Below are 24,862 nucleotides of genomic sequence, written 5' to 3' on the forward strand. Positions count from 1 at the left end.
AAAAATTCACTAGAGTGACCGTTATTGGGCCCATGGTTGAACTGTGACTTCAATGGGCTCACTTATATTGACTTAAATGGCTTTGTTTTTATGAATCTGCTTTCTATCTTAACCTTGTATTATAAGCATTTAACTCTGCCGTGAGTGTCGTCATGTTTGTTGATTTCAATGCCTTTGTTTTTATTGATCTGCTTTCTCCCTGAACTAGTACTTTAAAAATTTATTTTATATTGACTGCAAAGCCTTTCACTTTATCCACCTGCCACTTTTCTATGTAGTATATTGTGTTTATCTTTCCTCCCTTTCTGGCTGCGGCAGGCCAGTGCAAGGGACAGGAGGAGGCAAATGATGCTCAACATCAATTAGATTCATAGTAATTTGGAATTCATAGGGGTAATCGCACCAGTGAATGTCCACTTTAGAAGTTAAATTACAAATTTTGATTTTAGACGAATGAAATGTCGTCTAATTGCCCCAGTATAGAATTTTCTTAGTCTTGAAGGTTCATGTGTGAAATTAATACCTTTCTTCTCGGTGTAAATGGATAACGATCAAAAGTACAGCGATGAAAGGAAATACTCGTAAAAAACCCAATGAATGTCCACAAAATCCAGTGAATGGCCACAGGTAGTACCAATGAAAGTCCAAGCCAATGAAAATCATCACTAAGTCATGAACTAAATCATTTTATTCAGAAGTTCAAACAGCTTCGATTAGTATTCAACAATTATATCATTCCAACTTTAAAATTTCCACTCAAGATTAATTTTAAAATTATTAAATAATTTAAAAAACATGATATTATTATATTATGATAAGTATTGATACATAAGTTTGCTGAATGAAATCTGGATATTGTCAATAATTATTTTTTTGTTTTTTGGTGGCTATTTCTTGCTGAATGTTCTTACATGATCTTTTAGTGCTCTTCGGCTGTTTCGGTTCGGGGAGATGGAGAACGGAATTTTCGACATTCTCTTTATCCTCTAGCATTTTAATTTTCAAAGCTAGAGCTTCTGCTCGGGCCTGCAATTTCCTTTTCGTTTGTTGGTCCTTTTCCTTTCTCTTGGCTGTGCGCTCTTCTTGGAGAATTCTTTTCCTCTCTTTTTCGTCAGCCTCTTTTTGCATTTCCTCTTCTCTTAGTTCTTTAAACTGTTTTGATGTTATAGCATATATGGGTTTATTCTTTGCTTTTCTTTTTCGGTCACTTGTAGCAATGCGTGGGAAACTCAGGTGTTTGCTCCAAATTGTCTCATACTCTTTTTTCTTGAAAGTTACCTGATTCGAACGAGATTCTAAAGGGGTTAGTTCTTCTTCTGAGGTCTCATAAGTGTCTATTTCGGGTGAATCTGGACACGGGACATTGAAATTCTGAGGCTGATGTCGACCATTTTTCAAATTGTATTCGACGGGGGCCACGTCATTGTCGGTATAACATTCATCATTTGAGGTATTTGGAACCGCCGAAAGTAAGGAGTCTTGGTTCTTTTCTGGAAAACCCTCGAAGATCACTTGTGTCGGGTTTTCCTCAATTATGAGGGTCTCAAGCACACCTGTCTTACATGAAAGAGATATCTCGCCGTTATTCTGGAGATTCTCATAATTTTCAATTGGGATACTATTAAGGCTATCAAAAATCGTGTCATCATAAGTCGAAGACCTGGTTGTGGGGTCATCAATGGGTTGCTCCTGTGGGCGGGTAATTTCAGTTAAACTATTCGTCTTGTGTTTGAATCTCTTCCAGATGTTGTACAAAACTGTTTGGGATGGAGGATTTTTCCCTGATTTTTCAGCATTTTGAAATAGTTGTAAAATATCTGGTGGGATGTCGGCTTCAATTTCTTTAAAGACTGAGGTTCCCTCACCAGCACTATCAATTGAATTTTGGTCAGGTGCATAAGCAATTGTTCTGTGTCTGTTCGACATACACTTGGAGTAATCTGGACGGTTTGGATTGAACGGAAAAATACCACAAGTTTCAAATGATTTTCTTATGAGATCGGGTTTCATTGCTGAATCATAGGCTATCTTGAATAATGGAGCGAAATTTATTTTGGTAATTGGTTTTGTGGACTCTTGGGTGTGTTTTATCACCGTTTCTTTCCTAGCTTTCTTGAGGGGTCGGAATATGCCAACATCACATGGCTGCATAATATGAGAGGCGTTCGCTGGCAAGCAGAATAAAATAATTTTGTTTTTCACACAAAAATCATGTAAGTCTAAGTTTATGTGCGAACTATGGCCATCAAACAGCAACAGAACAGGGAATTTCACCCCCTTTGCTTCTGGCTCAGGTTTGAAGGCATTCGCAATGAACTCATAAAAAGTAGCACTGGTCATCCATCCACTATCACTTTTTCCAATAACAAAATTTTCAGGCATTGATGCGGCTATATCTCGAGGGATTTTCTTGAAGGATATACCACCATCGGAGATATGTCTTGTCCAGACGCGGAAAAGGTACAAAGAGCCGTGATGGACTTTTTCTCTTGACCCGATTCAATTGCATAGATATTTCTTGTCCCCTTTTCCGCTAAGACTTTGCCAGATTTTGGGCACAGCTGGACTCCCGTTTCATCTAAATTAAGAATGCGCTCAGGATCGGATAGAATATCGTCGCAGCCCTCTTCCACTAGGAACGATTTTAATTCGAAAAACCACGTCCTTAATGTTTCCTCAGTAACAGCTGCACGAGCTTTTGATAGTATTTGTGCATACCTGAAGCTTATTTGGGGATGTCGTTTAAGAAAAAGCTTCATCCATTTCACTCCTGGTCGGTCATTCGTGAATGGATTTTGTCGTCCAGTATCTTGCATAATCCTTTGCACCGCATCTTTCACATCGTTAGTACGTACTGGGTAGCCTATTTTAGCTTTTTCTAATATCCACTTTTCAATTCTTGACTCCTCTTGGTCCGTTAAAATACTTGGGGTCCCATTTTTCTATGGCTGGGCACCTTTTCATTTATTTTATTGAGAAGTGTCGACTTCGGAACTGCATATTGCTTGGCAGCCTTATTTGCACTCAGTGATCCCGCCCGTACTGCTGCCACTGCATTTTCCAATTCTTTTTCGGTATATCGAAATCTTGAGTAGGGCCTTTTCTTATTAACTGCTTCCGCCATGCTACAGAAAGCGAAAATATTCTAAATTAAGATCCAGAAGTTCGGTGGTAAACAATCATATCTACCCCCAGAAAATCGGGACATTCACTGGTTTTCTACGCGTTCCAGTAAATGAACGAAATGGACATTTACTGGTATTTCCGCTTATAGCCGATACCATTAAGGTGTCTGCCAAATTTTAAATGTAATAATTATATATTTTTAAGATTAAACATACCTGAATGAGCTTCAAGTAGCAAGCAATCAAATACAAACAACGCTATCACCTAGTAACCAGCGTAAATATTTTGGCGAAGAAAATACTTGGTAACCTCTTGTCCACTCTTGTCTTTATCGACTTTTCAAATGCCTCTCGATCATTGAAATGCCACGCACTTGTTTTGGAGATCAAAATAATGTTGTTATAAACTTCCAGACGTTCAAAAACAGAATGAGAATATATTGGGTAATATTATAAGAAACCAATTTACCCAATTACTACGAGAAATAAACGTGTAAATCTTTTTGCATAGAAGATTCACTTCAGCCGGACATTCATTGGTGCATGGACAAAGACTGGTGCGATTACCCTATATAATGTTAATAAAAATACTTGTGATTTTTTAATAAAGCATCAATTACTCTATCTCATGTTTTTAATCCATATTATTAACCTTTTTCCTCAAGTCAGTGTATTATTGCGAAGTGGTTACTTAATGTATTTTTCCACCTAAAAATCTATGACATTGATAAGGGCACATTAAAAGCTAATTGAATTAATAAATTATTAATTTCACTTTAATTTGAAATGCTTGGAATTTGTATGTGATATAAATAGATATTTGTACCTTTTTAATAAAATATCAATTATTATGAGTCATGTTTTCTCAATCTCAAAATAAACAATCTTTTTCCTTTAAGTCAGTTTATTATTGCATAGTGGTTAGTTAATTTTTAAAGATTTTGCTTATTGGGTGCTTGATATTATAATTCTTGTTGGAGTTAAGGGGTGAATAGGTAGAGATCTTATTGTGGTGGTCAGAGGGTTTTCCCTTTAGGGAAGCTTCCTCAATATTTTTCATTAATTGTAACGCAAAGGTTCCTTGACAAAAGTTCAAATGAAAAGCAGTACTATAATGTATCCCTGGAAAATCTAGATACTGGAATCTGTATTTAATCCCTGAAAAATCTGTAGCGTGGGGCGAGATATTTCATGTATTAAATCTGGTAATAATATGAGAAAAAGAGGACATAGCAACACCTTTGCAACAGATTAAATCTAGATATTATTGAGATTTCGTGGATTTCAAAATACGAGTTTTATACAGATTTAGTCCTTTCTGTGTTTGTAGGGGAGTTGGTGAATTTTGTTGAGTGTTATTGCACAAGTGGCCAAATATTGGCCTTTACTTTTGAATTCAGCACCTTTTCTAATAATTGGACTGAAAATAAAATCGGTGGAAAGTGTATTTGCTTTCAAGTCGAGACACTACCAAATCAGTAAACTCCCGTGGCTAATTGTTATCTGGTCGGGCGGCTGCCACTATGCTATATCCCATCCATAAAGGAAAAGGCGCAAGTTCGCGATAGATTTTTCTTCTGAAATATATAGCAAAGATTTAGGTCTTTCTTGGCAAACAAACAAACTTCTTCATTGGATTGGGATCACTATGCTACTTCATGAAAAAGATAGTAAAAAAATAGAAAACGTTTCACTGTTTAATTATTTATTATATGAAAAACTCATTAAAATCAATATATTTTTACGCATAATTCTTAAGATACGTTAATTCTTTCAGAAATTATGCTTAAAAATTTATAGAAAACAAGATTATCGACTCACTAGCGAAAGTAAAAGACTCGATTTTTGCGTAAATTCCGATTGGAATTTTTTCTATTATTTCTTCTTATTTTTTAACGGCTTCTGGTGTTTTTATGGGGGAACCAAATATTTAAATAGCGATAGTTCCTTAATCTTTACACAATATATTATCAGACTAAACCATTTTTGCTTTCCAAAAAAAAATGAGAAAATTTACGGTTTTGTGAAGGTTTTTTTTTTTATTTCCGCCACCACTGTTAACCGTAGAGGGGTGGATTGGCATGATCTATGGTAAAAAATATTTACATTTTGGCCAAAAATTATAATTGTATTTCGTATATACGTATATTAGGGCGATATAGTAACTTTACTTTTCTGATGCTGTCAACGTCCAAGCCTCGCTTCCATAGAGAAACATACTCTATATGTAGCATCTAATTAATTGTTTCCGTAATCCTATTTAGTATCGCCGTAGGCTTCATCAATTAGGCACATTAGGAAGGGCGGCTTCATCAATTAGGCACAGTAGGCACTGTGCCTATAGGGCCTACGAAAGCCAGAACATAAAGTGAAAACAAGTTCAGCATGCCAGTAAAATTTAATAATGTTTGTATTATAGTAACTGTATATAACCGATTTCGTGCTTTCCCGGCGAATGGACTTGGTGAAGAGTTCTCGGGATCGCCACCGGGTCAGGAACTCCATATCTGTCAACGTTTCGATGTCCTCATGAGGCTCATTCACAGCCCTGAGGACGATGACCAAGTCGGACATCGAATCGTTGGCAGATATGGAGTTCCTGACCCGGTGGCGATCCCGAGAACTCTTCACCAAATGTATATAACCGTGTGAGATGAGCACCTGAGCAAGTCAAGCTGCAGTGCCGTAGATCTGTAAATTACAGTTTGTTAACTTTTCGGCTCTTTGTCTTAGAGAAGTCACGTATGACGTCCTCAAATGTCATTTCCCTCATCAAATCCTTTTCAGTAGAAAGTAATGCCAGGGAGGATAGTCGTGTTTGTCCCATCCTTGACCGAAGATACGTTTTTATCGATTTGAGTTCAGAAAAGGAAACTTACTTTAAATTTTTTTAAGAAGAAAGAAGCACTCGATTAACAATAAACAACGAATGCGAAGCGCATGATGTAACACCGGAATTACAACATCATCACTGCATTGAGTCTGCATAGAATAATTAAAAATGCGGAAAGTTCATTTAGATTTCAAATCGCAAAGAAGTGCGAGTGCATTTTCGAAAAATATTAAAAATGAAGTCGGGGAGGGCCTACGACTTTGAAAGTGCCTACGATGACCTTAAGACGGCCCTGGCCGTATCTAATATAAAAACTTCTTTTAATTTCTGTGAACGCTTCGAATAATTCCCTTCATACCTTCTGGGTGTACCTTTCCTCGAAATATCGCAGCAAAGGAACGGTTAGATCAGAATACGAGGGCCGTTTCTTTTTTAAACCTCCGATAATTCAGCAAAAACAGAATACAAGCGACATGCGGGTACTGCGCAGATAGGGAAACTGCACGTCCTCCGCACCACTCGTTCAAGTCATTTCCGACCGTAAGTTGTTAGTTTGATGTTACTATAGCAACCTAATTAACCCTTTGCGCTGTATTGACGAGCGTATATCGTCATCGAATTTTAATAATTTTAGCACTATTTAGAGGAACAATATAATTATTTTGAAAGCTAAAAAATTTTAAAACGTGCGTAGTATGTATAAATAATTAGTACTCCATGCAAAATGATGCATTGGATTGGATTTAAATGATTTTATTCAAATAGCGATAGCTGAGTTCTTCATGTTTAATGATTGCATTTTATTCGACGTGGTTCTACGTTTATTACAAATTACAAAATATCATTCCGTAAACTACCATTTGAAAAAGAACCACAGGAAAAACTAAATAGGGAATAGGAGCACGATATAAGGAAAATTATTCATCGAAATGGAAGGGGTTATAAGTACACTGCATCGATTGAATCTCCCGCCAGGCGTGCACTGCGGAGAGACAGAAAACTCAGCAAATGGCTTCAGCGTTGACTTCCCTTGGCCTTTTTGCAATACTTTCCCGATTTGATTTCGGCGGAAAGTCTTTTTAATTAATCTCCTGTGCTAGGCTATCAGAGACGGATACGGCCCGATCGCTCGAGTTCGAAAATATCCCTCGGAAATTTGTAAAACTCACCATTTTGAACCATCTTTTATATTATTTCTACTGTATAGATACCTTTTTCTCAACATATACGCAACCAAACTCTACAAATGAGGTAGCAAGATGCACAGAATTTATCAGAGAACATGCGACAGCATATCTTACTTCCTATGTAATCCTATTGTTTCCTAAAATTGGTTTTTAAATAATTAAAAAAACAAAAACAAAGCAAAAACCGGTAAATATTCCTGAAGTTAACGGCGCACAAACTGGTACATTTGTTCATTTGCAACAATATCTCGCATTCTTCAAATAGCTTTTATCAAAATGCGGCTGATTCCACATTCAAATCTCCTGTTGATACGTAAGTATGAGTCATCATTTGCGTTTAAAAGAGGATAGTGTAATTACTTCCAATGCTGTGTTTAAAGAGGTCCTCTGACCTCAATTTGTACGTGAACATTACAATTAAAGTAAATACCTCATATACAGACTGTCCCAAGGGTCGTGTGTCATTTTTGACCCCTAATATTAGTAACTTTACATCGAGCAATATTCATCAAAAGACTCTGCCTTTTTATTCTACATTTTAAAATTAGCAACGTGCCTATCCCTCTGTGGACCTGCATTGAAAAGAGCGGGGGAAGCCCGCTGGGAGCGGGCGCATCACGCTCGTAGTTACTTTAATATAAACATTATTAAATTTTAATGGCATGCTGAAGTTATTTTCACTTTATGTTCTTGCTTTCGTAGGCCCTTGAATAGTCCGTAGGCTCTAGGCACAGTGTCTACTGTGCACAATTGATAAAGCGGCCCTGACCTGGCCGGAAACCGGTAGGTTCTGGGTTCGTGTCCCAGTCAGGTAGCAATTTTAAACCTCTGGTATCTGGCTTTTCCATACACCACAGCACCGTTGTCCTAGTACTTTTTCTATTACAACCAGCGTGATGCGCCCGCTCCCAGCGGGTTTCCCCCGCTCTTTTCAATGCAGGTCCACAGAGGGATAGGCGCGTTGCTAATTTTAAAATGTAGAAAAAAAAGGCAGGATCTTATGTACAAATTTAATTGGAATGTTCATGAAGAAATTGAGGTCATAGGACCTCTTTAAACACAACATTGGAAGTAATTACACTATCCTCTGTTAATACTTGTTTAGCGTTTTCCTTAATATTTACAAAAATATTTTGAAAAGATCTTATCCTAGAGAATGCTGCATAAAGTTGGCCATGAGAGAATACAGGGTCAGACAGGAATTAAGCCAGCTCTTTGCAAAGTCTGACCCTGAGCCTTGTTAATAGTCATCGCGTAGGAAACCTTAATGGGAAATTGTCTGCGAGTCAAATTAAAAGGCATGGTGGGATCCGACGGCGTTAACTGTATTCTTGGGATGAGGACAATCTTGCCGGAATCAATATATTTTTTTTTAATCGATAATTTTTTTAATTTATTAAAACCAATTTAACACTAGAATGCCAGGCCATTATTATATGAATAAAAAAAAGGGCCGCAAAGTATTATGGACGATTACTTATGAAATGTTGACAGCCTCATAAATATCTGTTAATTAAGGATACCTGCTATAATACTATAGGAGATATTTGATGGTATCGATCTTCTATATTATTTCTTTTATAGATACCTTTTTCTCGCAACCAAACTCTACAAATGAGGTACCAAAATGCACAGAATTTATCAAAGAACATGCGACGGCATATCTTACTTCCTAAATATTGCTATTGTTTCCTAAAATATGTTGTTAAATAATAAAAAAAACAAAAACCGGTAAATATTCCTGACGTTAACGGCGCACAAACTGATACATTTGTTCATTTGCAACAATATCTCGCATTCTTTAAATAACTTTCATCAAAATGCGGCTGATTCCACATTCAAGTCTCCTGTTGATACGTAAGTATGAGTTGTGTGCGTTTAACAGAGGATAGTGTAATTACTTCCAATGTTGTGTTTAAAGAGGTCCTCTGACCTCAATTTGTACATGAACATTCCAATTAAATTTGTACATAAGTACCTGCCTATATTTTCTACATTTTAAAATTAGAAACGTGCCTATCCCTCTGTGGACATGCATTGAAAAGAGCGGGGGAAGCCCGCGCTGGGAGCAGGCGCAGCACGCTCGTTTATCTTAAAATTCCGCAATGTATATTAATCTCGCACTTACCGCTTATCCTGGTGGGTATTCCATACCCCCGGTATTACAATAGATTCCGGTTGATTGGAACATATCGGGACTTGTGCAATATCCTGTATATGGGTATAAACAAACGTTGAAATGATAGATAGAAGACTAAATAATGTTTATAATGCTACATAAGTTTGTTAAACTATTAATTTGATAAATAAATCAGCGAGTTTTGTTGATTTATTATCATTTTCAATAATTATAACAATTTAGTTAAAAATACTTTTCACTGCCTCGGGCGACGCTGAATGATTGTCTTTTACAAATTCCTATTGAAGAAAAGTCCTATCCTCTTGTGGATAGTATAACAACAAGAGCTTTCAAAATAGGGCAAGTACAGGAACATTTGTGAAAAAAAAGAGTAAATCAAAATAGGAAAATATAAAAAATAGTATTCTGAAAACAAAAAAGTTTAATTTCGTCGCGAGTGTAGAGTCTATATCGCCGACTCATGTCCCAATAAAGCGGCATGCTGTCCCAATTTAGCGGAGAATACTCTGGGATATTCCTCTATTGGGTCCTGTTCTTCAAGATCTGCCCCAATTAAGCGGCTGCCCCAAGTAACCACTGGACCCATTAAACGGAATCTACTGTAGTTAAACCTATACCCCCCCAACCAGCCTTAATTCCTAGCTGCGTCCCTGCTCCGCACCACGAGAAAGAAGAGTCTCTTGGGTCTCAGCACGTACAGCAGTCATGCTAAGACGAAAACTCCGCCGTCTCAAAAGATTGAAGTAGTTATTCTTATTATTTTTTTAATATCATTTAGCAACACCTGTGACTCAGTTATTACATACACAAAAGTCCGTTGTCAAAAAATATTCCACGAATATCCCATAATGATTGGCAACAGGGGCGCAGCGTTTTAAGGCAAGGTGGGGGTTTCAGGCAAACCTAATACTGGGGTGCATTGGGGTGCAGCATACCCTCCAGGGTAATCCGGAATTGCGGGGGGCCCTCCGCCAGAAAAAATTTAAGATAAATGGTTCAAAATGTTGAGTTTTACGGCCTTCTGAGGGATATTTTGTTAATCCTCACACTATTTTCTAAGCGATAGAAATCCAATTGAGTAAAATAGATTTAACTTAAAAATTTCTCTTAGCTCTGGGGTGGGAGGGGTTATCCCCCTGGTTCGCAATATCCCTGGGACGAAATAGGAATATATGGGGATCAAAATGGGATATTCCTGGAATATCCTCTGCTGTGAGGGTCGGTGGAATAGCGTGGACAAAACCGATCTTCTTTGGGATGGACTTTCCGCCTGAATGCTCTATACAACAAGGGGGGAGATATCTTCGGTCCTTAAAAAGGGCCTTTAGCGATCGAGAAGGCACACGTAGGGATGAAGAATATTTTTGAATTAGTCTTTAGGAGAAGAAATGGATTGCCGAATAAAAAGTGTAGGGTGCCATTAAAAAAGACATACCGCTGTTCATATCTTTGTAAATAACAAAGCTACAAGGAAGGCAATCATGCTGATTAATGTCCCCCTGACGGCTTACGAACATTTGCTCGACAACATTTTTGAATTTGCATCTGGACAAAAAGTTATTTCGGGTGGTCAAGATAAATGGGAGACACTGTATTAGGCTAGACAAAATATATAAAACAGAAAGAAAATGCTTAAGTTCAATACTGAATATAAGATGGGGAACAGAGGATTATGACAACGAAAGAATATATAAAAAAGCTGGGATTCAAAACATACAATTACTAATAAGAGAACATTGCAAAACATACTATGAAGAACTAAAAAATAATGACGAAATAACAATCAAAAACTTAGCAACAACTAAAAATGGTACTCGGGACAAACATACAAGGTCCTGTTTGCAGATATAGGCCGGGGTAGCCATAAAAAAGGGAAATAAAGGAAGATGGAACATTGCAAAAAATCGGTGTGACAGCAGAGAAAAGCTGTTTTTAACAGTAAGACACACAGAAAAGACATTCAGGCCTGAGGATGGAGTACGACTCGTACCTCAAAACGTCGGCAGCCATGAAGGAGATAACCGCGTGGAGCACGAGAACAGCCTTCACTACCAGCACACGTCGGGGAAGCATCAGACCTTTTCTCTCATGAACACATTGTCAAAACAGAAAAATATTTAAGTATTGCCTACATTTACATGAAACAATAGGTGTTATAAGATAATTTTCTGTCCCAATTTTTACGTCATAAAATCCACGCTGATAATTGTTTACCGGTTTAGTGCCGTGTCGACCCATTTTTGGTGGATGAAAATTTCGAGTACGTTCCAGCAAATCCCGTATTTGGGTCCATATGATCTGAAAAGCAGCAATTCTTTGTATACAGGGTGTCCCATTTATCTTGACCAACCGAAATAACTTTTTGTCCAGATGCAAATTCAAAAATGTGTCAAGCAAATGTTCATTAGCCGTCAGGGGGACATTAATCAGCATGATTGCCTTCCTTGTAGCTTTCTTATTTACAAAGATATGAACAGGACGAGTTATAGGAGAGAAAATGAATTGCCGAATAGAAAATATAGGGTGCCATTTTAAAAAGACATACCGCTGTTCATATCTTAGTAAATAACAAAGCTACAAGGGAGGCAATCATGCTGATTAATGTCCCCCCGACGGCTAATGAACATTAGAACACCCTTTATTAGGCTAGTGAGGCACACGCTGATTTTCTGGGTTTGAATTCCATAGTTGGAAGAGCTGTTAGAAAGATGAATTAGGTAGAGGATAGCAGTCCTTCCCATTAAAAAAACCTGTGCTCCCAAGAAGCAATAACACATTAAATGCTATTAATTTCAGCTGTGCAATGAAAAATAAATCATTTTCTACAGCATATTAAAAACAAATGATACACAATGTAAGTACATAATATGTGAAAGGATTTCGGGTAGGTAACAGAAAAAATGATTCCTATACGTACACATTCGAAATACTTGTTTATTTAGCAATCACCAACTTCACAATATAATTTTCCACACGCAGGACTGTAAAAAACACACACACCACACATTTGACAAAGAGATGAAAAAATATACATTGATTTCTCACAAGGCAATGAATGGCTTTTGAAATCCATTATCACTCTTTCATTTGACTAGCAGCATAGAATTCTCGCTAAAAACAGTGTTACCCTGGAAACCGAATAAACAGCACTTCAGAAATTTGGGATACCTTAAAATTTTACTTCGATATTAAGCACTGTCTGCCCATTACGAGTCCATAAAACACTTGGCTTCATTGACTTACACACATTTTTATAAGTTTAAGAGATTTGAGGGACAGTTACACGATGGAGCCATACATGCTCTAGAGCAGCCAAGCTCTGTTTAATCGAAATACAGTAAACTCTTGATTATACGAAGCAGGATTTTACGAAGTTTTCGATTATACGAAGTGATATTGCGAAAAGCCTATGGAAAATACATGGCGCTATTCGATTATACGAAGTTTCGATTTTACGAAATATTTTGAAATTACGAAACTCGATTTTACGAAGTGCCAATTTTCCGGTCCCACTGACTTCATATAATCGAGAGTTTACTGTATACTGAACAACAAAAGAATTTTGAGTGCGATTAGAGTAGAGATACAATTTCAGATTGAATGTGAGTGAAATGAACGGACTATTACATGCTGGGAGGAACATTTAATGCTATTAAGTAATCTGTGAAATAACTTAACCCCTTTACTGGGGAGCGCATCTCTAGACCTGCACCGAGGACGTTCGTGAAACGGGGAGCACGTCTGAAGACGCACTATAGAAAAAGATTTTTCCTTCACTGGGCAAAGCGTCTAGAAACGCAATTCTTTCTTGCCTATGCTCTGCATGGGTCTGACATCTAGCGTGATTTTTTTTAAAACTTGGTTCTCATATCTGCAGATTGCACACATTTTTTTAAATTTGAGAGATTTGAGGGATAGTTACATGACGGAGGCATACATGCTCTAGAGCAGCCAATCTCTGTTTAATCGAAATGTATTGAACAACAAAAAAGAATTTTGAGTGCGATAAGTGTACAGATACAATGGACTATTACATGCTGGGAAGAAGATGTTAAGCTATAAAGTAATCCGTGAAATAACTTAAGAGACAACATACGTTACCAATTTTAAAGATTATGTAGCGTGGAATAAATCTACAAGGTCCTTTCAAAGGCCGTTTTACACGGGGGCACGGAATCCCGCAGGTTAGAACTGCATTAATTTCTAAAATGGCGTGCAACTGTGCAAATGCATGAACGAAATTAGAACAGGGGCTATTTTTCCATCTCGCATCCACGCATTCTCGCATGTGTTCTAGCAATTCACCGCTTTTTCACAACGCAATTTTGACGGTGCCTTCGTACGTACGTCAGATTGTGCAAGTACGTGCCCCTGTGAAAAATGGGCTTCACAAAATGGTTTTCATTTTGATAACCAAAGACTTCCTCTGTAATCATTCATATCCCATTCAAATTAAATACGTTTTAAATAAAGCTCAAAAAAAAAAACAAATATATTATACCCTTTGGAAAAAAATTCCTTGGGTTGTAACACTACTCTCTCCAGTATAAGAACGACTTTATTTTTACACCTAATAATTTAAAAATAAACTAAAAAAAAACATGCGAGCTTTGCTCGTGACAAAGCGCAATAAACAGCAGCAATACTCAGGTGACATCTATGAATTTTACTGCGAAAGTCTACGTTCGAAGCTTTCTTTTTTCTGATTTTAACACTAGGTACATAATAGTCACCTGTGAGCCAACCGCAGTTCTATGACAATGGTAAGAAAAATTAGGGGTGGTCTCCAACACCCATTGTTATAGTTGGTAGGGCAGTCACTTTGAGATTGAAATAATTAGAATATCGAAGAAGAGGATAGTGTTCATTTAAAGGAAAAATATCTGTGAACAGTTGCATTTCAGCTTCTTTGAATTACAGTCTTTAGTTACAAAATCAAAGAAAAAAGCACATGAAATAAACAGGGTCGTGGTGACCACGTGCATTCAAAACCTTTCACGCCAACTTTCCAATCACCGTTTATGTCTGAATATAGTCCCCCCCTTTTTTTCAAAAATGCCTTTGGTAAAAGTAAAGGGGGGGACTATATTCAAAGGCATCTTTTTAACTTTTCCCGAAAGTGAAGTTTCAAAATTAGGGGGGGGGGGGGGGACTAAATTCAGAGGGGGACTTTATTCGGAGAAATACAGTAATTAAAAAACTACCAAACCCCACGCTACTTTTCAAATTAACTCAGCCAGGTTCAACAATATTTTTTCAATAAATCCAATTGCCTATTATGGGAACTGGAATTTCACGCTCGTTAATTCATGGTCCATATTTTCATAAAATGGCTTTAACGCACCACTCACAAAGCCAGTATGCTGCTATCAGTATTTATATAAATAATTAAATAAACTATTAGTATTTCTTTGGTCAGTTAAGTCAAGCATCAACTCCTAAAGGAAAAAACCATAGGCACATTTCAATTTTATAATTCTGCTTTGGTATCGTAAAGTTAGGCCACTTTCATTCAAAATAAATACTTATAATCTCTATTTGGCTTCAGGAACATGATTGCCCATTGTTTCAGGTGGTGACCTAGATTGATTTTCATTCACCCTGGTATTCATTCTATGACTTCCCCTCCCTAGACGCCACGCAACACTCACCCTGACTATCAGCTTGCACAAGTGCCGACGCAAAATTTATAGAGGATATATATATTTAAAAGAGGATATCATATCGTTCAGTATAATTTTTCCATCATAGGGAGCAACACTTTTGCTGGAAATATTGGTAATACCCACAATATTTTCTTTGAAGCAATAAAACAATTAAAATCGTATTTAAATGTATCATTTCCAGATTAAAAAAATAACGTTAACATTACTATTTCCATTAGTTTTTTCCATAAAGTGATAAAGTCTGAACGGGTTTTCGCTACAGTACTGACAAAGAGCAAAGAAATATGGGAAACATGTAGGTGTGTTGCGGGAAGATATCACAAGTTTTACAGGATACTTAAAAATTTTAATTTCAAATTTTTAACAAATGAAGGATTATTTTTTAAAAAAAAAGGGTGAAAAAATGTACCAGGCATCACAAATCATAAGATCACGTCGTTAAAATAATAATAAAAAAATATAAATTTTTGCCTAAAATTCAGCCATAATTTTCTTCAACAAACGGTCAGCACGGAATGTGTTAATTTTAATAATGAATCGCTTTCACCAAGTTATGCCTCAATCAATTTAGTAAATTTGTTATTTTGACCATCGGAGGTCAAAAAATCAACAATACAAATCCATTAATTGACATGGTTACGGTTTTCGGTCATGAGGAAACCGGAAATAACACTTTTATTTAAGAAAATTTGACCGTTGACCCAGTAAGGTCACAGTCAAGAAGAATAGGAAATGGGTTACCAACAAACGTGTCGATCCATGGGTTTTAAAGGCTACCCACATCAGTTTTGCACTTCATTTAACAGTACTGTTGATTTTTTGACCTTTTTTGAATATTAATGTGAAAGCAAAAAGTTCTTCTATTTAATTTTTAACACTTTCGAGACGGAGGAGTTTTTGTCTTAGCATGACTGCTGTACTGAGCCCCAAGAGACTCTTCTTTCTCGTGGTACGGAGCATTTTTGGAGGGCATTCGTTAAGAAGGTTCTCGCTGAACCTTTTACGACCCCTCCACGCAGGGACTCCGCATTATCTCGGACTCCGAGAGTATTTGTGCTCCCTCCTTACCGAGTTTACGACCATACCTGCTGCATTGGTTCGCTGTCAACTTATGTATTGCTTATGTGTATTTAGCACATGGATAATTGTTGCTTAAACGTAAATTGCAGACTTTGAAATGAATTCCTCTTTCTAAGGCCAATATTAACGCATTTAATGCAGCAACAATTTCCATGTTGATTTTTATACATAACTCCAGATATAAGTTAATACTTATCGTAGAATTTTGTTTAAAAATTTTAAAAGCTGCTCAAAAGACAAATAATTCAATTCTTAGTTTATTTTTTATGAGAAATGAACAAATATTTATTTCGAAAACTGACTGGATACACCATTGTATGACCGCTGTCCCGTACTGCTGAGAGGAGTTATAAAAGACGAAGGGTCCGGATACCTGCTCCCGGATTCCGAGGGTAAATCCTAAACCCCGCAGGGTTGGATCCCGAGACAAAGACGACGTAAACCCGTGACCGTCCTAAAAGGGGGAGAGCTAGAAAACGTACTTATACGGCTTTCATTCTCATGGCCAGGAAAATCTCACACATATATATACGGCCGTCTCCCAGATCAGGAAACGTCCACATGTATATATACATTTATAGTAGGGAAAAGGTTAAGAATTTACTAAAATTAGTGGTCAAAAATGACCTAAAAATGACTTGGGCAACCTTTAAATCCCATGGATCGACACCTTTGTTGGTAACCTATTTCCTATTCTTATTGACTGTGACCTTACTGAGTCAATGGTCTTAATTTTCGTGAATAAAAGTGTTATTTCCGGTTTCCTCATGTCCAAAAACCGTAACCGTGTCAGTTAATGGAACCGCATTGTTGATTTCTTGACCTCTGAAGGTCAAAATAACGAATTTACTAAATTTATTGTTTAAGGCCCAACTTGGTGAAAGCGATTCATTATTAAAATTAAAAAGAAGAACTCTGACAGTCTGCGTACTATTCGCTGTCGTCTGAAGTGCCAGATGATCGGTCCCCAACTCCCCCACCCCCTCCCCCGTGCTTCTTCTTCATGTGGTCCAGGTAGTAATACTTGTTCACCGTCTTCAAGTTGCACTGCTTGCAGCTGAACGTCTCGCGATTGCCCGAGTGCAGCTTGCGGTGAGTGCTTAGATTGCTTGCTTTGTTGAAGGCCTTCCCGCACACCTCACACTTAAAAGGCTTCAGATCCGTGTGCGTTATCTCGTGCGCCTTCAGGATCGCATTCAGGCGAAACGCCTTTGGGCACAGGCCGCACTTGAACGGTCTCTCCTCCGCCCCGGATCTGTGGTCGTTGCGCACGTGGTTCGTGAGGCACGCCTTCGTCTTGTACCGCTTGTCGCACTGAGCGCACGAAAACCCCTTGCCGCTCGAGTGCGTTTCCATGTGCTTTTGGAGGGAGCCCTTGGTCGTGAAGGTCTTTGCGCACGTGTCGCAGCTGAAGGGCCGTTCTCTGGCGTGGACCGCCCTCATGTGATGGATCAGGTTGGACGAGACCGAGAAGTGCTTACCGCACACACGGCATTCGTGTGGTTTGACTCCGGTGTGGGATCGGGTGTGGAGTCGGAGGTCACTCTTCGTCTTGAACGCCTTGGGACAAGAGGCACACTGGAACGCCCTCTCCCCCGTGTGGATCAGAACGTGACTGTCCCTCAGCGTCTCCAGCGTGAACTCCTGTCGAATGAAAATCCACAAGAATACTTGATTACACTATATTCAGTAAATTGGAACGTTACCAAAATGGTGAGACTGTTACGCAGAGCTGCATACTACAGCTGTAAAGTACACTCGCGTTAATACTAACAACGTTATTACGAATTCCTCGTTATTACGAGGTTCTCGTTATTTCGAAGTGGCTACTTATGACGGTGATTGGAACAATACAAATCGGAATTGATCACTTGGTAGAGAAATAGGGCAATCATCACGTGACGGTTCCTCAGCCTCTCCAGCAGAAACTCCTGTAGAATAAAAATCCACAAGAATACTTGATTACACGACACTCCGTAAATTGGGGCGACACCAAAATGGTGAGACTGTTACGTAGTGCTGCATACTAAAGCTGAACGGTAGACTCTCGTTAATACTGACAACGTTATTACGAATTCCTCGTTATTACGAAGTCGCTTCTAATGACGAAAGGAAAGAAAAAAAATTTCAAGATACAGAAATAATATGCCATGCCAACAATTACTGGGACCGTGTCGTAAAGGAGGCAGTGGAAATCAGACTTGAGAAGAGAAAAATGAACAGAGACGCCGGCTTCCATCTGAGCAATGCGTGGAAAACAGCCCTGAAAATAAACTGAAGGGGGAGAGGACACGCATTGGCCCGACCGTCGACCAATCAGAGCCCACCTGAACCCAATGCAAAGGTATATAAGAAGGACACATTTTGGCTAATCCATTCACCCTGAATACGATGGCAGACTTAGCCTTCGAAACTTCAGTGCAGAAAAACCCTGGGACCTGAAAACATACTAAAGCTGTACAGTAGACTCTCGTTAATATTAAGTCATTACGAATGCCTCGTTATTACGAAGTCGCTTCTAATGACGAAAGGAAAGAAAAAAAAAACATTTCTAGATACAGAAATCCTCCCCGTAGAGGTTCCAAATTTTAGTTTTAAGGTTTTCGCAGCGATTAGATGCACTATTATAATTCATTTTCGGGTGTACGTCTGCGTGCTTAATATTTAACTCAACGTTTCGTTCCACTTACTGGGAACGTCGTCAGGAGAGTGAAAATATAAATATCTATCGTACCGTTGGAAAAACTGGTCCATTGTTGTCAGGGTATTTAAAAAAGTAATCAGGAACGACGGACCGGATTGCTCGCATCCTTGGAAAAGCCAACGTTGAAACCAGGTTTGGCACGTTGAGGAAGATCATAGACCTACTTCCATCCGTCATTGATGCTATTCCCCCATTACAAATGGAAGGCATATATGAGATTCCGTGTTCATGTGGGTCTAGTTACATCGGACAGACCATACGGAAGATAGTGACAAGGCTGAAAGAGCATGAAAGGGCGCTGAAGGCAAGGCAATGGGAAACTTCAGCTGTCGCCGATCATTTTATGTCGGGGCCAGGACACAAGATCCTCCTGGATGAGGCCAAATCCATTGCAAGAAAATCTGCATATTATCCACGGCTTATTAGAGAGGCGATAGAAATTTCTAAACGACCTATGAATTTTAACAGGGATGGTGGATATAATTTAAGCCATGTGTGGAAGAGATACATTTCGAAAATTTAATAACAATATTCCACTTTTCATCTTCCTTTTTATAGTAGATGTTTAAAGAAGTTGGCTTTTATTTTATTTTTATTTACTTTTTTAAATACCCTGACAACAATGGACCAGTTTTTCCAACGGTACGATAGATGTTTATATTTTCATTCTCCTGACGACGTTCCCAGTAAGTGGAACGAAACGTTGAGTTAAATATTAAGCACGCAGACGTACACCCGAAAATGAATTCTAATAGTGCATCTAATCGCTGCGAAAACCTTAAAACTAAAATTCCAGAGAAAGTAATTAAATTCTTCAGATACCCAAGAGTCAATACAACAGCCATTCTTCACATCACAGGATTATTCCATTTTTAGTAAATTTCATGCATTGTACAGCTATTTTGATTGATTTAACATTACTTTTAATTTTTGTGAATGACAAATTTAGCCATTAAAACTTGTTTTTGTCGAGTTTATCTAACTAATGAAAGCAGTGTTTCGAAGCACAGATTCCTCCTTAAATGGCGGTTTTCACACACACGTCAGATAACCTGTGCTTTATTTTGGCCTTCCCAATGCCTCGATTGGCATTTTTTGAGGAGGTATAAAAAAGTATACAATAAAACCTCTTTACATCGCAATGGAGGGGACCAAAATTTGGGCAATTTGACGAATGGAGGTTCTCTATAGAGAGGTTTTAGTGATGGGCACCATTTTATCATATCCTTCACATATGAAAAGCACTAATGTCTTTCAAACCATTATACAGTAGATTCCGTTCAATGGGTCCACCGGTTACTTGGGGCAGCTGCTTAATTGGGGCAGATCTTGAAGGACAGAATCCAATAGAGGAATATCCTCAGAATACAATTTTTTTAAATATTTTCCTCCTTTGATTTACCCTTATTTTTCACAAATGTTCCTACTGTTGCCCTATTTTGAAAGCTGTTATTTTTATACTATGCACAAGAGGATAGGACTTTTCTAGTTTTCTAGACTTTTCTCTAATACGACTTAGAAAAAGACATTAATTCAGCGTCGCCCGAGGATGTGAAAAATATTTTTAACGAAATTGTTGTAATTCTTAAAAATGACAATAAATTAGCTAAACTCGCTGATTTATTAATCAAATTAACAGTTTAATAAACTTATGTTGCATTATAAACATTCTTTAGTCTTCTTACTATCATTTCAACGTTTTTTTACGGCCATATACAGGATAGTTCGCCTAATTGGGGCAGCCGCTTAATTCGGGCAAAGTGCACAAATCCTGATATGTCCCAATTAAACGGAATGTACTGTATTTATGAGTTTAAACAGACATGCATGCATCAGTGAACATATACATATATATTATTGAATAATTACAGAAAGCGAACGCTATCGCATGATTTTAACCATGATTCGAGTGAAAAGGATGTGATCTCTCTCAATTCAACAGTAACTTAAAATGATTAGGACAGTTGGATACGTTTTTTCTTATTCACTCTTAGGTATGCTCTCATATTGAACAAAATGGCCACAACTAATGATTAACGTGAAAATTATAGCATATTTTAAGGTGTATAAGAAAAATAAGGGTGAAACATTTATTGCTGAAAATGTCATTCCAAGCACGTTATCAAAGCTGCATTAATGGTCTCTAGTTGTCTCGGTACGATTTGCGGAGGTAGTTAACGTGTCTCGGGGGTGTCTCCTTGGTTTGATAAGTGGAGGATTTTACGAGATATAGAGGTTCACCACAGAGAGGTTTGCCTATAAATTTACATGTAAATCCAACGGGACCGTACAGGACTCGAACTTCATCTGAGAAAATGCATGGCAGTATGTTTCTTGCGGAATTCGTCCAACTCTAACCATGTTTATGCAGTGGATGGTATTAACATAAAGACAACAGACAAAGTGAAATACCTGGGAGTTACAATAACCTCGAACCTCACGTGGGGAACACATAAAGAATATTTGCGGCACAGCCCTGAAGAAATTAGGATTCGTCAAGCGTATTGTGGGAAGATTTTCGGATGAGAAAGTGAAAGAAAGGTGCTATTTTGCTCTCGTCTGACCGCACCTTGAATATGCAGTGAGCTTATGGGATCCGGTGCAGAAAGACTTAATCCACGAACTGAATATAATACAAAGGAAGGCTGCGCATTTCGTCAAAAACTGCTACGGGCGTACAGACAGTGTTATTCAGATGTTAAGCGAATTAGGCTGGGAGCCGTTGGAGACTCGGAGGCTGCGCGCTAGGCTTAGATTGCTTGAACAATTGAGAATGGATATCTTTAAGAGCGACACAGAGAACATAATATTAGAGCCACACTACATTTCCAGATCCGATAGAAGCGATAAATTAAGAGAGATGTTTTGCCCAACGGATAGATATGGGAATTTGTTTTTCCCCCGAACCATAAAGGACTTCAATAAACGCTACTACCAACCTCGTTAGAGTACAGGCGGTCCCCGAGTTTCGTACACAATGCGTTCCCAAAAACTTGTACGAAAGTCGAATGTACGAAAGTCGAACCAATGACTTCCATATTAATTAGAGGTTACGTTCCAAAAGAGCGGAATATACTTACTAAAACCTTTTTTTTCTCAGAATTCATTTCAATTGACTTAATTTTAATAATATGTTAATAAAACTCCTCAAATCATCTAATTTCTTTCGAAAATATGCAGAAAATGCAAATAAAAGTTTAAAAAACAAGAACTCCGTTGGCTATCGAGTGAAACTTACTTACTTATCGAGTGAAGTAAAGTGTGGAATAAAACGTAGTTATTTTATTTCATTCAAGTTTGAATTACTCTAATTTATAGGAAATATACAATTAGAAGAAGTAAAAAATTTACAATATGCTGACATTTCAATAACATGATAAAATTCTCAAAAAGATGATGCGATGAGTCCAAGAGACTCACCTTGCCCGCATTAGGGTTAAGATATCCAAGACATTGAAGATATTTTCCAGTTATCCAGAAGATATTTTGTGCTATGTGGGCTGGTGATGTGTCAAATAGTACCTTAGTAATACATGATCATCTCGAATACGTACTCCAGGAATAATACGATATCGTATTACTCACAATAAGCAGAAATAAGCACATTTGAATCCCAGCGCCGCCAGATTTATTAATAGAAGCACAAATAGTAATTAATAAACACGGACAACTTTGCTAATCTTACAACAAAACAGAGTAGCCAGAGGCAAATACGTACTGAATGAATTAATAATTTAGCAAATAGTTTGAACTATCACTAATCAAAACTGAATAGTTGTCAACTAATAAAATAAAATGTGTGACTCCTTTCGTTCGTATTAGGGTTAATGAACAAGCATTGCGCTTACCTTTGGGCAATGGGGACACTTGTACGTGACTCCACTGTGTAGCTTCATGTGGATACGCAAGGCATTCATCGTGTTGTACTCCTTCCCGCAGTCTGCGCACTTGAAGTCGCGCAGGTCTTCGTGCGTTGCGCGGTGACACTTGAGGTGGTCCGCCCGCTTGAACTTCTGCGCGCAAACATCGCAGCTGAAACTCCTCTCCTCCGAGTGAACGGACAGCACGTGGGCGCGCAAGTTGTCCTTCTGCGAGAACCGCGCCGGACAACGGGTGCACGCAAAGGGCTTCAATCCCTTGTGGACAGCATCAACGTGCAGCCGCATCGTACGCTTGCGGGTAAACCTTTGAAGCAAATGAATCATCAAATGAGATAGGGCATTGGTAAATGAGATTTACAATAGAGTGGTTTCCTATAATGTATTTTTTATTGCCTAGATCGAAAGATTATTACTCCTACAGTACTCATTTCATGATATTAGATTTTTAAATGATGATATCTATTTTTCGCGATTAAATGAAAAGTGAAAATTTTCAAGCGCACGAAAACGCAAAGGCTAAGTATGAATGCTGGGAAAAGACCGTGTGAAATCATTCATATTCAGGCTGCTGCCATGTGAGGCCACCTTGGTGCGAGGCTATGAGCATCGATACGACGAAGGCTGCTAGCAGGTAGCAGAGTACACTGCTATCTGGTAGCGCTTGAATTAAATAAGGATTATTAATACCTTATCAAACGAAGAAAACTTTCCAACCATAGGCAGTTTTAATGGGTGATTATTAAGAGATGTTTCCCTGAGCTCTGTGCCTCATGCATGAATTAGTAATCTCAGACGATGTAAAACTCCCATCTACTCGTATGGAATCTAGGTCCTTGTGACGTCACGTGGAGTGGCATCGCATGGGCGCCAATCTGGCCTTTTTAAAATGAGGTTAAAATTCAACGTTAACATTCGTCTAAACTGGGATTTGTGAAACCAAATAATTTGTATTATATGAATACACTAATCGTGGGTAGGGAATCGCAATCAATGCCTTTCGTTTTCTTTTGATGAAGGAAACTACCCTACCGACTGATCGAGTCATCATTATCCATGATGACAGTTTCGTTGTGGAGGTTCGTTGGTTTGCAGTGCAGAATTGTGTCTTGTATTGGGACGATGCAGACCTCACAGGTATCCACAGTGGCGGCTCTTGAGTCAAACGCTGGGAGAGGCACACTCCACCGGGGGGTTGACATTTTTGAATATTTTGTGTATTTTCATGAGTTTTTCAGTCAAACTAGAGACCACTAATACAGAAAACAATCACTAACACTAAAACACTAACTAACTCGATTTAATCAGCTACAACTAGGCCTATTCACATTAAAACAACTCATGCATGCATTGGTAATCTCAGACGATGTAAAACTGCTATCTACTCGTGTAGAAACTAGGTCCCTGTGACGTCACGTGGAGTGGCATTGCATGGGTGCCAATCTGGCCTTTTTCTAATGAGGTTAAAATTGACCATTTAACATTCGTCTAAACTGGGATTTCTAAAACCAAATAATTTGTACATTATGAATGCACTAATGGTGGGTAACGAATCGCAATCAATGCCTTTCCTTTTCTTTGATGAAGGAAACTGCCCTATTAACTTCTTTTCCGTTCTTTTCTCGATAACCCATGATTCTGCTCCATAAATAAGGATAGGTCTTGTTATGGTCTTATAAATTCTCAGTTTGGTTCCGATGGATAACATATTTGATGTGAGCAGTTAGTCATGGTCAATAGCAAAGGAGAAAATGAGTCCTATCAATATAAATTCATATCGATATATGTATTTTCATTAGGAATCGTTACCCTCCAAAATTATTTACATGTGTGCATTGAGCTTTTCTTTCTTACCAAATTATTAAAATTTATATTCTCGTAACTAAATAAATAAGTCAGAAAAAGGGCTGTGTATCGAATGCACGCCTGGATCGATAATAACTTCGGATGTAATATTTGTGACCTCTGTGATAAGGATAAAATTCTTAAATTTCATATAAAGAAAGTATCAGCGCTCATTGCCTCGCCCCAAGGTCACCTAACTTGCAGCAGCGGGAACCAGAACGACGTCACATGGAGATTTGCCGGCATTCACGCTTACCCGTTGCGTTTTTGCGCGCTTGAAAATTTTCACTTTTCATTCAATCGCGAAAAACAGATATGGTCATTTGAAAATCTGAAAGTGTGAAATACGTACTCCAGGAGTAATAATCTTTGTATTTAGGCAATAAAAAAATAATAGGAAACCA

At 38.1% G+C, this 24,862-nt stretch overlaps 1 protein-coding gene across 1 annotated transcript in view; it reads right to left on the reverse strand.

Moving 5' to 3' along the window:
* Positions 1-16,911: 16,911 nt before the first annotated feature.
* LOC124170113 (oocyte zinc finger protein XlCOF6-like) overlaps positions 16,912-24,862 on the reverse strand; it is a 34,256-nt gene continuing 26,305 nt past the window's right edge. Inside the window, exons 9-10 of the mRNA XM_046548794.1 lie at positions 22,584-22,920; positions 16,912-17,675 (exon numbers count right to left, since the gene is read on the reverse strand). Coding sequence (XP_046404750.1) covers positions 16,962-17,675; positions 22,584-22,920 — 1,051 coding nt within the window. The 3' untranslated portion in view covers positions 16,912-16,961. The remainder of the gene's footprint in view (positions 17,676-22,583; positions 22,921-24,862) is intronic.

The sequence above is a fragment of the Ischnura elegans genome, chromosome 13 (genome assembly GCF_921293095.1).
Source record: "Ischnura elegans chromosome 13, ioIscEleg1.1, whole genome shotgun sequence".
Taxonomy (NCBI): domain Eukaryota; kingdom Metazoa; phylum Arthropoda; class Insecta; order Odonata; family Coenagrionidae; genus Ischnura; species Ischnura elegans.